Below are 15,304 nucleotides of genomic sequence, written 5' to 3'. Positions count from 1 at the left end.
AAAACAAGAGCAGAAACACACCAGCCAGCTCATGGGACACACACTGAGCGACTGGAGGGCACATTCTCTGCATGGGCTCATTTTTGGGAGGCCAGAAGGGAAAATGCCAATTTCTGTGTGAAGGAGGGATTAACAATAATAATTCCTCTTCTCCTTACAACTCTTAGTGCAGCATCTCTCCAGCTGCAGGCCATGATGACCTTCTTAAGACATTTGCTCCTTGGGAATGCCTGGAAGCACTGATTGCATTTAATGGCAATTAGGGGAGGAAATGGCCAGCGCACCTCAGCTTAGCACCTAACTCTATCATTTGCTCTTTGGCTGATAAGAAAGCACAGATTTGAAGGAGCAGGGATGCTGCTGGAGGAAGATGGATGAATTCCAAAGAAAATTGCCCTAAAAACTACAGCTGAGAAGTTGAAGACACAGAACAGCCAAGGTTTTCCCCCTCCTTCTGCAGCAGGCAGGAGATGAACAAAGTCCTCCCACCATTTCACGAAGGCAGTGCCCAGATATATTCTTCCATCTTCATGTACAAATGACCATTAAAGTGACTATTTTATTAACTATTAGTTGTTAATATTACAGCCTATTAACGCTAATGGTGTGGTAATAGGCACAGTTATTAATATGCAGATTCTGAGAAAACTCATTAACTCCAAAGTCCTCAACTTCTCAGTGTTTTCAGGACCAGCAGCCAAAGCAATCTTCCCTGTACTGCAGCCAGAGCCTGCCCAGATGGGCAAAATTAATCACTCTATGCTATCAGCTATCAAGGAGCATCGCTAAGGGTTGCTCTTGCCTCCAGAGAAGTTCACTATGAAGTGGTTGGGGGTATCTAAACCCTCTCTGGTTTGGAAACTGTGGGGCTTAATCCACTTTCACAGTAGGGTGGCCAATAACCTGACCATGTGCAGATACTGTAGTGCTTGTCCAGTGGTTGCGATTAGGAGTAATGATGACCAAGGTAATTTTAGGGACCCAAATTGTTCAAAGCATCATGTCCTCTCCTTGAGCATGTGTCTGAAGTTCCACCCTCCTCAAACCAGCCCTGTCTTCTCCTGGTGAGCATTAAAGCCCCAGAGGTCTTCACCCAGCAAACACCATCTCAGTGTGGTGGGAACATGGTAACTAAGAGGTGGTTGGGTGTCCCAGACATGGACCCACTGACTTGGGGTCCAGCCCAAGGCGGCCAGTCTCAGCCCCTCAGCACATGGGGTGGGGAATTGAGCTCTGCTGCAAATGAACCAGAGATTAAGGGGAAACTGAGGCACGTGAACAGCCCAAAAATTCAGCAAAACTCTGCATTAAAGCTTGCAAAACACACATATCCTTTAAAAATCAACCCACAATCTTAAAAGGTACAAAAGTTGTTCAAAGAAGAGTCCCTAAATAAGAAATGATAGCGTGAAGTGGAACAGCTTTGGTTGGATCAGGATCTCCTCCCTATCCCCCTTTCCAAGGCGTGAAGCTGTGAGCCCAGCTGAGCATCCCTGCATCCTCCCATCTCTTTAGCATCCCTTTACACCACGGTAGCAATACAGAGATTTAACTCACTGCAGAAACCCATCCTCCAGGACAGAGGCAAATAGCAGGGACATGGCTCAAAGTGCCCTGTGGGGACCAGGGGACCTATCCCATAGTGGTGACATTGGTAGCCAAAGGATTTCAGCACGGAGACCCAACCAGCAAAGACATGAAGGGAAAAGCCAATGCAGTGTTGACAAGTTAACAACATACCTGTGACTTAAAACTCACAGTTCAGTCTTTGGTTGTTTTATTTCTTTCTGGATCTCCTTAAAATAGAAGAAAAAATGAATTTCCATCTCTTTATAAAAGCATCACTGGTTGAGTGCATGGGGAGTAATCGGGAATGTGCAGGAAAACGCCGTCCAATGGAGACATCCAAATAGCTCATCTCAAAACGGTGTTTGCTGTAGAGAAGGAGGTATCAAAGCTGTTAGAAGCAGCCACACTCCCTCTGCTGGAGTCTGCACGGACAACAGGCAGCTTTTAGTGCTTAAATCCCCCAAGATCTGTCAATTTAGGTTCTTAAAGATTATCTCCATGTCCCACCACAGCTAAAGCCAGGACAAGCCATGGCAGCACCAATGCCTCATCCCCATGTCCTGCAAAGGGGGCATTGCCCCAGGGGAGGATGGGGACGAGCAGGAATGACCTTTGCTGTAGGATGGGGATGAGGTGGAAGAAGATGAGCCCCCAACAGCAAACCTTTGGCCTTGCAGGCCCTCCTGTCCATCCTCATCTGCCTATGGTGGGTACTAAAACGATTTCCAGGGGGGGCTGATGGAAAGCAGAGAAAACCCAAAGAGCCTAAAATAGGAAGAGAAGGGGTGAAAACTGAGTGATGTAGCTGAAGTTCCCAACACAAACCCTTTAGCTCTGCCTCACCCATTTACGAGACCTTTATTAGTGAGCTGGTACCATTAGTGCCCATTATTGATTCAAAGCAATATATGTACAGCATCTCCACCTACCACGCTCCCATCCACCATCCCCAAAGCTTTGAGTAGAGCCTGATTGTTAAGTATATGCAGTGAGGTAGGTGCTGATTTAGTGTTTTCAGCTCAGATAAAGCCATATAGTGCCAAACCAGCCCCACTTGATGCATGATCCTGGTGTTACACCTCAGGACCATCCATACTCAAGAGGGAGAGAAGTGATGCAGATCAAGCACTCCTAGCCAAACCTATTCCAAAACCCAGCAGGACACAGTCTTCTGGAGAGCAGCATGAAGAGGGAAGGTTGCTTCAGGACATGATGGCAAACATAGAGCTGGAAACACGAGTGATGCCTATAGAGAGGTGAGCTCGCAGCGCTCCATCTTGCTTGAGGTTTCTCCTCACGCACAGAGCAAAGCACCAAAGAACCTCACTGTAGGCTTCTCTGGTCCATGGCTTTGGGCACAAGGGCTGCACGAAGGCTTCTGTTTAGGATTAGGGCTGTCTAAATTTGCATCAAGCCATGCACTCACCGGCTCCTTGTCTTGAGCCTGGGGTTCTCCGTGCTTGGTGCTGAAGTGACTGGAAGTGGAGATGGATTGAGGCTCCTGGAGGCTGCAGGTGAGTTGGCGTGGTGGAGGAAATAGTGCAGGTCTGGGAATGAAACCTCTCCTTGTCTTCTTTTGTCTGTCCCCTAGATGGCACCTGCTCTCAGCAGATTAAATCCCTGATGATAAAACAGCAGGTTTTGGTGCCTGGGAAGGCTCAGGGCTGCAAACTGCCTGCCAGAAAACAAACAAACAGAACATCCCATCCCAAACATAATAATAATAATAATAATAAAAACCAATAACAATAACAATAATAATAATAATAATAATAATAAAGCAGCTACAATTAATGGCTTTTTTGGATCTTACACTAGGAGCTTGTGATAACTGACCCTCACTGTCTACAACACTGCAGCTGCTTTCTCTCCTGGTCCATATCTGGGTCCTCAGTCCCCCCTAAATGCAGCAGACAGGGACAAAGGGGATCTTTCTCACCAGCTCTGCTGCAGTGGTATGTGCACATCTGGGGACAGTGACAGACTCCATCAGACCTAGAGCACTCCAGGAAGATAGTTCAGTATTTTAAAGGGCTGGGAAGTGCAGGGAGGAATATGCCAACTCCTCTTTCAGTTTAAATCAATGCAGGACTGCCCTTTGAACCCTTTATCCATGTAGTTTTTGGCCAATGTGTATTTAAACCCCTCTCCTGCAATGCTCCTGACAGTGCATTGTGTGTGTCCTAGTGGGGAAGGAAGGACACAGTAGGAGAAACATATCCCCATGTGACCCCTTCCTTCCCTACCCTGGACCTACACCAGCCACCACTGACATTTAAACCAACTATTATTAGACATCAGCTTTGATCGGGGGCACTTTGCACCTCGCAGGGTTATGGCTTTGCCTGGCTGCCCACAGTCACAAGCAGATGCCCATCTGCTAAACCTCCATACAGTGACCTCCAAACATGTCCTGCCCACCTCCTCGCTGCTCCTCAGCACCCGTCACAAGAGGCTTGGTGCATCCTTCTATATTTATGGTGTAGCGCTGAGTGCTTCATTACAGCCCACTTGAGCCCAAAGGTGCTGTAAAGCATTCCAAGATTGCCAAAGATGCTCCTGGGCACCAGGCAGGGACCTGGGGGCTGTCCTGGGGAAGAGACCCGCATGGACTGGAGAAAGACATCTACCATAGAAATACCATAGGGTCAGTTGGGAGGCTTTACTTGATGGGCACACAACCACTTCTTACCCATTCTTTGGTCCTGTTTCTGGGGCTTCCAGCCTGTCCAGGAGGGAGCAGTCTTGGGTAGAAACACACTCTCTGTCTCCAGTCATTTCGCAAGTCGTTTCCTGGGTGTTCAGGGCAATTCCCTCACCTATGTAACCCTTCAAGACAGACTGAGACCTCAAAAGGGAGAGATGTTTGCCACATGCCCCTCTCCCCTCCCATCTCAAGCTGCTTCTTGCTTGGACTAGATTGAGAATGTGTATGTGGATCCCTTTGGAGGTCCCTTTTTGGACCTTGCTGTAAAGGAGGATACAGTCTACCTGCCTTAAGGCAACATAAAGCTGCAAAAAGGGCTCACAAGGCTCCCCAGACCCTGGTTCCTGCTTCACCCTTCTGCAGAAGGCGATGGTACATGACTGGTGCAGCAAACACAGCACCAGGGACTGGCACATGGAATCATAGAATAGCTTGGGTTGGAAGGGACCTTAAAGCTCATCCAGTTCCAACCCCCTGCCACGGGCAGGGACACCTTCCACTAGAGCAGGTTGCTCCAAGCCCCTGTGTCCAACCTGGCCTTGAACACTGCCAGGGATGGGGCAGCCACAGCTTCTCTGGGCACCCTGTGCCAGTGCCTCAGCACCCTCACAGGGAAGAGCTTCTGCCTTATCTCCAACCTAAACCTCCCCTGTTTAAGTTTGAACCCATCACCCACATGGCAAAGGTTTCCAGACCAGAGCACAGAGCAGCTCAGGTCCTAGATGCGAGACTGCCCACATGCTTCACAGCTCTCCGGAGTTAACACCACAAGGACTGCTTCCCTTTTTTCCTGATAGCCTGTCCATGTATATTTATATGTATATAAAATATATATATGTGTATGTTTGTATATTTATATGAGGGTCACCAACATTGCTTCTAGGGCAGCTCATGCTGATGAAGACCAACCTGACCTCTCTGCGGAGGAGGAATCCCACAGGACCTGGAGACATGCAATGGATGGAGGTAAGGAACAAGCTTGCAGGCTCTAGCTCCTCTTAGATAATGCTGCCAGACCCACACATTGTCAGTCCTACCCCTACCAAACCTCAGCTTCATTCACACGCAAAAAGCCCCTCTTTCTGTCAAGTTCTTCCTGGTGGGTAAGAGGGAGTTGGAGGGCAGCAATCCAAGCCTGGATCCCAGTAGGCAACTAGTGAATATACTCCTTGGAAAAGGGTATCATTCTCAGGCTCCCATATGACAAAATACACTAGATTTTGGGCTCATCTCTGGGTTGGATGATGCCAAGGAAGTCAGAGCCACAAGATCCAGATGCTCTCAGTGCACTGCATCAGGTAAAAGGTGTGGTTATTTTTTACACTTCCCCATTAAAGGATGAAGGAATCCCATTTTTGTCTCTCTGGACTCCCATGGGTAAGACAACACATGTCCTTACATTCTAAATGTAGCTAAAATGCTACAAGTGTTGGGGATTACAGAAGTACCTCAAGCAACAGGGATCCCCATCAGTCACTAGAGAAATACATACACCAGCACTGGGAGAGAAGTCTAAGCTCTGCTGGGAACTTCAGGTTAAATAAAGGACACTGATTAGGCACAGAGTAGAAATATATAAACAGTATATTCCTTTTTATTTTGTTTTTAAATACAGAGTTTCCTTATACAATAAAGGAATTCCCTCTCCCTCCCCCCCTGCCCCAAGCAACTCTTATCAAAAGAAATCATTCACTGTAAAATCAACACTAGATAGAGGCATGCGCTTTAAGAGCAGATTTAGCAAGTGCAATATCTATAGGCCATATCTCCCTCAACAGGAACATGTGCTTTCCCTCACTTAAAATAGTCCCCAGCAGTCTGTGACACAAACCTCCTGGTCACCAAATACAGACAAATTTAACCAGTTACGTGCCATGAGACATGCTGGAAAATCAACCCACCGCTGCTCTTCTGCATGGAAAGGGGATGTGGGATTTGAGATGAGCTGGGTGTGCTTCTGCTTTCTCCTTAAATCACATTCCGGAGCTTACCCTGCATTTACACTCCTTCCAAGGAATGCAGGAGGAGAAAATGAGGGAGCATGGAAGATACAGCCACTTTCAGGTTGGACCAAGGGGAAGCGGGCTTGTTTCGCCCTAATATTCAAGAGCCTGTACTTTGGAGAAGGTGTTTTTTTAGCAGCTGAGCTGCTGCGCTTCAATAGGAGAATTCCTGCTTTATTGGGTGACAACAACTGTGTAGGAACAAGGTACAACTCCACATCAATAAAGGCCAGGGAGAACAGAGGGGCTAAACACTTCTGAAAATAACAGGGCACTAAGCCACCTTCCTTACTAAATCAGAGCAGCTCTGCCAAACATGAAAGGCTAAATCCTCAAAGGGTCAACAGCACGATAAGCTGCCCACTTTGCAGCTGAATCACCCTTTGTCCCATGGGAATAGATCCACTTAAACCTGGCTGGGCATGAGCATATCCCATGCACATCCTGGTGGCCACAGCTTCTAAACATGGGCACTTAAACCCAGGGTCCTAATTACACTTTGGCATCAGATGGGTTGGAAATGAGAGGTAGATGCTAAGACCTAGGTGGGCAAAGGGAGCTCCATAATGAAGATGTGAATCACTACTTAAGAGCCTATTCATGCTGGAAGTCTGAAATCAGTAGAGCTGGTCCCAGATTTGAGAAGTTCATAAATACATGATGATTTACATAATAGAAAGGTGGCTAACACAGCTCCTGAAGTAAGCAGTTCACTGAGAGCAGGATACACTGCACAAGCTCAGTCACGTCAATCAGATGTCAATCAGCTTCTTCTAACAAAGAGATCGCCTTCAAAACTGGAGATGCCATCACTCATGCCCCTCCTGCTCAAGCCATATCCAGCAGAGACCAGTATGGCTTATTACTTTGCTATCACACTTACGGACACTTGCAGAAACCATCTAATCCCATCATGTGAAACTTATCTAAATTTGATGCCTGGAAAGAGCGTGCTGAGACACCCGTGGTTGCTGATAGCAGAGCAAGAACTGATCTCAGCCCTTCACCCAGCCTCCCAAGCACCGAAACTGATACTGCTGAATTTGATATGCTGATTTTCTGCAAAACCCTGGTCACATAACAAATACTTCACTGCTAGAGAGCTCTTTTTTTCTTCATGCTAAGAGCAGAACTCCAGCATAGCTCAGGTCAAGAGGGAAAGTATTTAACTGAAAGCTGGTTTTTCCAACTCTTCACCATTTTGTTCACCTTTTGGACTCCTGCAACTAGATTAAGGGATGCCAATAGCTTTTACAGCAGCAAGGATCTGACCAACTGAGATGCCACATGCATCCCCTCTTCTCCTTGTTCAGCTCTCCAAGTCAGTGAGCAGCTCTTCACAGCAGAGATGCAGATGGGGAGCAGAAGGCAGCATCTCCCCCAGGACAGGCTCTTAATATTTAATGCGACATCAGAACAGTGCCAAGTGATCGGAGCTCAAGCAGAGTTTTCTACAAGGGAAAGGCAGGCACAGCCAAGGATTGTGTGTTTTCCTTTCAAACCAAGACAAAAGCTGAAGAGGAAAGTGCTAATTTGTATTTCTAAAGCCTGTACTCCAGCAACTCCCTCGTCTGTCTGCTCTTTACACAATATTGATGGTTTGCTCTTTGCAACCAGATCTGCAAGCCAGTAAGTGTAATGGACAGGGTTTGGTACTTAAATGCCTTAATTAGATATGAAAACAATTAGAGAAGACTATTCTCTTCTAACATCCACAGGCTTCAGCACAGATAGAAAATGGGGCAAACCCATCCCATTATGCCTATTTAAGTTGTTCTGGAAGCTTGACAGATGAAAGGAGGACAGCCCAACTGGAACACTGCGCCATAAAGTAATCATCTAAAGAGATGCAAGAAGCCAGTGCAACTGTAGGACAATTACGAATCCTTTGTAATTGCTTATTATTATGGCAAAGTGAATCCCAAGGGAGCTGCCACTGCCATGCGGCTGCTCAGCCACAGGCTCGAGTTCTCCAGAGAAAAATTCCCATTCTGGCAGCATTTCCATAGCGGAGATGTCAGACCCAGCTTCCACAGAAGGGCTGGGGAAGATGAGAGCTGGGTCAGGAGATGACAGAAAGTGGCTTGCACTGAGGTTCCGGGGGGACAGACACAAGAGATAAGCTTGAGCCAACTCTGGTTCTGCCCATGAACTTTCCAGGTGGGTATAAACACTGCAAAGGGAAGATATAAACCACAACAAACAAGATATAAAGCTTGATCAAGGAGTAACATGAACATGTGTCAACAGATAGTGTAGATACATGCTTAGTGGGACACAGACTGGAAAAAGGTAGGTGCTTTTGGTGCCATAGCATGTCTCAGGTCCCTTTTTTGTTGCCGAGAACTCCAGAAACAAGAAAACCCCTTCCCTCCCACCCCAAAGCATTCTCCAGCTATATCCAAGCTTTGGCCAACTTCATGTTTCTTTTAAGAGTATCCACAGAACGCAGTCCAGCAGCAGTTTCTAAAGCAGCCAAATACAATACACACAAGTTTACAGATTCAGTCTTTTGGTGCAGCTGGGGATGTGGACCTTTGGGGAGAATCATTTGACCTACAGTATATGGAAATGTGACCATCTACTGTATTTCCTTTTAGAGCATCCCAGTTCACACAGGTCATCAGGAAGTGTGCATCATGTCTCACAGTTGTTGGACTCATCTTGAAACACATCACCAGCCCCGAAGCAAGCCAGCTGAATTCATTTACTCCATGCCCATCCTCTCGCAGCAGTGTACTGATGCATATCCAAGTAGAGCTTGACATTTATTAATAGCTTCAAATGTTGACGCCAGGGAATTTGGGGATTGCTGCTAGTGAAGTTGTCAGATTCACTTCCTAAGCAATCTAGAAAGTGCTATGCTGCCTGATCAGCAGTCCATGTTTTCACCAGCTTTCCTTAATTTACATGGAGAAACACATCTACTTCCATACAGAGCGCGTCAAGAGTATTTTTGAAGGCAACAAAATAAGTCTCAGACCAACAAAGCTATTCAGGTATAAATCCAATTTTAATTATCAAGCTAACATCTAGCTCCTACATTCAATGCAAGGATCAAAACCTACAAGTTTAAGGGTAGAACTTTATTCTATCCCCAGATTCTGATCATTTTGGCAGCTGTCAAAAGATGACTTCCAAAATCCACTCATTTCAGAAGCTTTTTACTACCTGCGCTTCCAGGTGAACATCGTGGACTCTCTTAATAGCCATCAACATCTTCCAAACCCAGTTCTTTGGCAACAGTTATACATAGCATTGTGCGTATATAAAGAGCTTATAATAAAACTTCTTTTACATTCTAATTGTCTTAACCTTCACAGAAGTATTAAAGTGCTCAATCGACTCTCAACTCCTTCCCTAGTTAGCCTACTTCCTGGAAACGCCTGCACTTAAGTCAGCAAAACCAGAAGCAAACAAGAAGAGAAAAGGTACTTGTATGAAATAAAATCCTCTGCAGGATCATTACAACCCCTTATTAGACAAGAGGCCTCGAGTCTCACATCTCCCTTCCACCCATATATTGAGACATGGGTCCAAATGTTCAAGAAGTCTAAGCCAGCACAACTTCTTTTCCCAAGTTGTGCTCATTTCCCATCAGTTGATTCTTTGGCCCCTGACTTCTGTAGAAAGAAAACCCCGTGAAACAGAATCCTATTGATGCCATGAAGAAAATATGAAACACTGAAGTCACAATGGTAAAGCAATAGCAATACAAGATACAAACAAGAGCTGTGATGGATATTTAATACCTCACCCCCAAGCTATCTGTATGCTAAATTATCTCAGTTAGCAACATTTGACACTGTCTGAAATGGATGCTTTCAAAGAGGCTTTAAATGGGGACTTTTTTGGTCCTTCTAAGCGAGGGGATGGAGGGTACATCTCAAAGCTATTTCCTCCTCCAGTTCACCCCACTATGCTCTGTGCCGGAGGAATTTTAACCCAGAGCCTCTGCTCTTCCTCAAAAAGGAGCAGAGCCACATTCCCTTGGACACATCCTCTTCTTCCTCCAGCCACAACATCCACAGTATGATTTAAACCATCCCACAGGGTGGCTTCTTCCTGCCAAGAGATGAGACACCAGAAACAGAATGCCAGGTCACGTGTGTTTAATAGCTTACTCAACCAGATGATGCTCAAACACTTTCGATTCTAGTTTTGGTTAAATCTTTCGACATTCATGGGGAAAGCATGTTATTTAAGCATCATCAGGCCTTTGCACTCCCTGTCTTATAGCAGGTACTGAACTGTTTGCTGTCACCTACTATTTTTCTGTTGACTGAATATCTGACATCCTTTTACCACCTCCGCCTTTGCGCTGCCCCAAAATCCTGTTTACTGACTGTCTACCCCCTGTTTCCACATGTAGACCTTCATAAGAGCTATTACTGATCTCGCCACACCAATGACTCAAAAGTCAGGAAATATTGATGAAGGTGGTCAGAATCCACACGCAGATTTATACCTGCTGTCATGCCACTCATCAGACATGGGCATGAGTTACCCCTGCTGCCTCCAAGACTGACTGAACGCCAAACATGGTCTTACCTGCCGCTGTATTGGAGTAGTCATCCTGACACTGACACTTCTCAGCAGCCCCACAAGAGCTGGTGGGTGCAATGTGAACATCATGCTTTCAAGGTCATGCTCTGCTGTTTTGCTTGCATGCAAGCTGAGTGCTCTCTCCTGTAATTGCTTGGGGATATATAAACCATGGCCACATTCTTGGGAATGCTTACTGATCTCCTCCATCAAATATCAATACAGAGATGAAGGGTTTCATAGGAAACTAAAAATTCAGTTTTCCATACACGTTTTAAAGCCTTAAGCAGCTACATTAAGATGAAATAAAACCTGATATTTAGTGTAAATACACCAAATCCTCAGTGGCTTGAGTCTGGCTTAGTTTCAGCATAGTCATCCCTCATTACGGAGTTGGTCTTCCTCATCAAGCAGCGGAACACCCCATCAGTAGGGCATGTGCTGATAAAATCTTTGCACCATTTACTGGGCAAGCAATTGGTAAGTAACACTTATTTGTGCTAATAATATATTTGCATTTCATTTTACATTACTTTTCTTCCCTCATTTCTATTCTTTTGGAAGTTCGTTATCTTCAGAGGTCCACATTTTTCCATAACACTTTACCTGCAACCTGTAGTGTGCAGCAAAGGGCAAGCACTGAACTAAATAAAGGGCAGCCTGTTTCACAGTACTCCAAATAAGAAAAATGACCATAGCACAAGCAAATTTAAATAAACTGAAATATAAAAAGACAGCAGAAGTTAGATTCATCCAGAAATATAATATAACGTCTGGGAGTGGGGGAAACTGGAGATGAGCTACAAAACAGAAACAAATGAAATGACCAACAAATATTGATTAGGCAAAAGAGGAAAGCTTTCATTGCATGCTGTACATTAAAATTAAATGCAAAATTCACATGTTGGAGCATCAAGACAGAATGATGAAGGCCTCAAGCCATGGGAAAGAGAAAGCAAAGGAACACCTTGAATAAAGCAACACCTGAACAAAAACAGTAACTGAAAAGTGACCATATCACAAATGAGAAAAAGCAGCACTGAAGCAGAGAACAAGTATATGGTCAAGACATCACGGGTAACACTGCACAAAACATTTGTATTTGGAAAGAATCAGGCCTATTTGTATATCTATGCAAAATATATACACAAATCCATATGTATATATGTACACATAGGCACGACTGTACATATGTATATGCAATCATTAACACAACTGCCCTTTGACAAGCTTCAGCATCTGACTCCGGGTGCAAGCAAGAACATTGCAGTTGTGCAAAACTACACTTCTGTGTTTGATTACTGAGAAGTAATGGTAGAACCATCCAAAATAATTCCCAAATAGCTTAGACCCAGATGTGGTTTCATCAACATCTCCATGAGAGCCCAACTTCGGAACATTTCCAGCTCATTTGTAGGAATTACATATTCATCCAAAGCTGTGGATTGTATCAGTACAAATTAAATCTGTCTCCAACCCTGCTAATCTGAAGAGATGGCCAGACATCTCTCCTGACATCAGTGGTTTAGCATGAGGCTATCCCACCCAGAATACCAATTTGGAAATACTGGTTGCACGGGAAATTGAATTCCAAGGCCAGAACAGGACTGGCACTCTGTAAAAGAAAGGTCAGTTGCTTTCCTTATTGTGTTTTAGATGAAAGGGACATGGTGTATAAAAAGAGAGATTCCCCCCACCCTCAAACAAGGGAACACATGACAACTCTGAGGACGCATGCTCCAACCATACAGACATGCTGATCTTTGGGGTTTCCACTTTGGGGATGTGGAAAGTAGCATTTTCCGTAAAGCTTGCTTGCCTCACAGCTCCAAAGAGCATCAGCCTCTCAAGTCCAAGGCTGGTTTGGTCTGACACTTCAATGCTCAATTGATCTTTGATATGTGTGGATTACCAATGCTGTATTAGAGCAGAAAGAAAGTGGTGAAAGAAAGAACTGCAGATAGATTGTTCTACGCCTCGGCAAAGCTGCCTTCCAACTCTGACAGAGCTGTCCTCGCTGCTCTGTGTGCGGAGGACCCCGTTTAATGTTCTGCATCCATAGCATCCAAGTACTTGGCTTCGATGATCCTAGGGAGCAGGTTATACCTAAGATTGAACCAGAAAGACAGCATTAGTGCTTGTTTATAGTCATGTAACATTTTCTCTGTCCCAAGACTCTCAGTAGAGTTTATCCATGGCCATGATTACAACAGATTCACCCAACTGAAGGGGAAACGAAGTGTAAGAAAGTAAAACCAGGCAATCCTGCAGGCAAATACAGTATTTATAGGAATAACAGTGCAGAGCTCCTCCTGCAAGAAGCCTCCTCACTTCAGCTGAAGAAGAAACAGAACATCCTCATCCTCACAAGAGAAAAGTCACTTGCCTAGAGCATTCTGTCACCATGAAGTCTTCAAGGTGCCAAAAATGCACCACCTCACCCAACCCCCTACTATGCTCCCAGTTTGTTCTGGGAAGCCAGGTATAACTTCCCAGGTAGTAACTTTCCTCTGCCTCTAGTTTGCCAGTGGATTAATTACTTTGGCAAAAATCACTCTTTATTTCTAATTTCAACTTTCTCCACCACTTTCCCTCTAGTGGGAATGTTGGCTCAAAGACCTGCATACAAGGGTTATTTGTCTTGCACTTCCTCAGTTCTCCAAGTATGCCATGCACTCCTTTCAGCTCTCACCACAAAGGAGCTTTAATAAACAACACTGAAGCTTTAATCTTTAGAGAGGCACCAAATGTATCAGCAAGACTTAAGACCATAGCAAGAGGCTAAAAAGGACTGTGATATTCATCCCTCCAGCTGCTGGTAAGACTCCATCCCCACCCAGTGTCTGGATTCTCCATTGGATCATAGAGACAGCAATTCCCTTACTTTAGGGGTTTGGGGTTGCTCTCATTAAGTCCTGCTGCAAGTTTAGTTTTGAAACTTCTCCTTGCTTAACAGGAAGCTATTCTTCAGCTGTTAAAATAAGGCACAAAGCACTAGAAAGCCTGGAAGGGCCTTTTCAATAGCTATGCAAGAGATCCTAAACAGCACTTACTATTGAGAAGTACCAGCATCTGCTTAAACAGACCTGTCATGAGATAAAATTGAGAGCCACGAGAGCACAGATAAGCATCACAGAACTTGGAGAGAAGATTCTTCCTCTCTGAGCAACCAAATCCCAGCCATCCCAAAGTTTTGAATCAAAGCCAGGAACTGGTAATACCCAAAGAGATCACTTTCTCCCCTGCAATAATGAGAAGCCATTGAAATGCATTTACTTTCACATTAACACCCCTGGTGCCTCACCACTGACAACACAAATCATGGGTCTAATGCTGTTGGACAGATGGAAACGTGGGTTTGAGATTGATAAGTAACATATCTGTTTTTCTGGACAGGACACTGAGCCATGACTCACTCATCTGGGTTTGATTCTAGACTTTGACCCCTGGCTACTGTCCCATCTCCTCTTCCTTCCTTCATTTCTTAAGAAAAAAAAAAAAAAAAAAGAGATTTAATTTCTTCTACTCTGTCTCATCTATTTAGAGTGCCAAATCTTTGTGAAAAAGTCACTGTTAACTACAGAGCTACATCATAGTGCTGCCTTCTCAGCTGGAGTCCAAAGAAACTACATGAAGGCAAAAGAAACCAGAGAGGGGAAAGCCAAGGGCAAATCTCTATTGTGCCAGGCAGCACCATCTTTCCCTTAGCAGCAGGGCTGATTATGCAGCTACAAGAAAAAGCTGCTCTGGAAAGAGAAATGAGTTAGCAGCAAAGCTTGTGTAAGATGACAGTATCTTGTTTACTCAAAAATAAAGAGATATTTGCACCACTAAATTATCTAGCTCTTACTACAAAATCAGTTTCCTTGACAGCACCCTCTCCACACTGATTTAGCTTATTACGCTATGTCCAATGTGTTTGGCAAAGAGTGTCCCATGTTTATTTCTGCACTGAGCTGCTCTGTGCAGAGACTTGCAATTCCCACAAGAGTCAATCACCCAGCACTGCACACAGCTGAAATCTTTACCAGCCACTTCGACAGTCATCCAAAGTGATGCCTATGTGACGGGTGGGTGAGAGACTCTTACCATAGGAACAATGCTTTCAATGTTTTCCAAGATTGGCCTGGATTTCTACAGATAAACAAATAGCCCTAACCTGATCCTGTTGAAGGCCATGGTAGCTTTGACATTTGCTTTTGTTTTGGAAAGAACTGGACTCATCTTTATTATCCAAGGAAAACATTGCAATAGCTGCCTTTGCAGATTATCACATTGGTAGCCCTGAACTTTGAGATCAGACAGAAAAATCTCTGAGACTGCAAGTTCAAAGACAACCAGATATCACTGGATACCATCCTGGCCTAAAAATAATCAAGTGGACTGGAAACGGATCTGTTCCTTCCAAGATCTTATTATGGCTTCTCATTATAGCCAAAGGATGGAGAACATGAATGATTTAACTGGAGAATGATGGGCA

General features: G+C 44.8%; 1 protein-coding gene across 5 annotated transcripts in view; it reads right to left on the bottom strand.

The window, feature by feature from the left end:
* Window positions 1-8,679: 8,679 nt before the first annotated feature.
* Window positions 8,680-15,304, bottom strand: part of SLC4A11 (solute carrier family 4 member 11) — a 99,254-nt gene continuing 92,629 nt past the window's right edge. For all 5 annotated transcript variants that reach the window (XM_030492282.1, XM_030492280.1, XM_030492281.1 and 2 more), the window contains one exon: window positions 8,680-12,930. In XM_030492282.1, the coding sequence (XP_030348142.1) occupies window positions 12,867-12,930 (64 nt within the window). In that variant the 3' untranslated portion in view covers window positions 8,680-12,866. The remainder of the gene's footprint in view (window positions 12,931-15,304) is intronic.

The sequence above is a fragment of the Strigops habroptila genome, chromosome 7 (assembly GCF_004027225.2).
Source record: "Strigops habroptila isolate Jane chromosome 7, bStrHab1.2.pri, whole genome shotgun sequence".
Lineage (NCBI taxonomy): Eukaryota > Metazoa > Chordata > Aves > Psittaciformes > Psittacidae > Strigops > Strigops habroptila.
The sequence above is the reverse complement of the archived record's forward strand: the minus strand, read 5'-3'. Positions and strand labels throughout refer to the sequence as shown.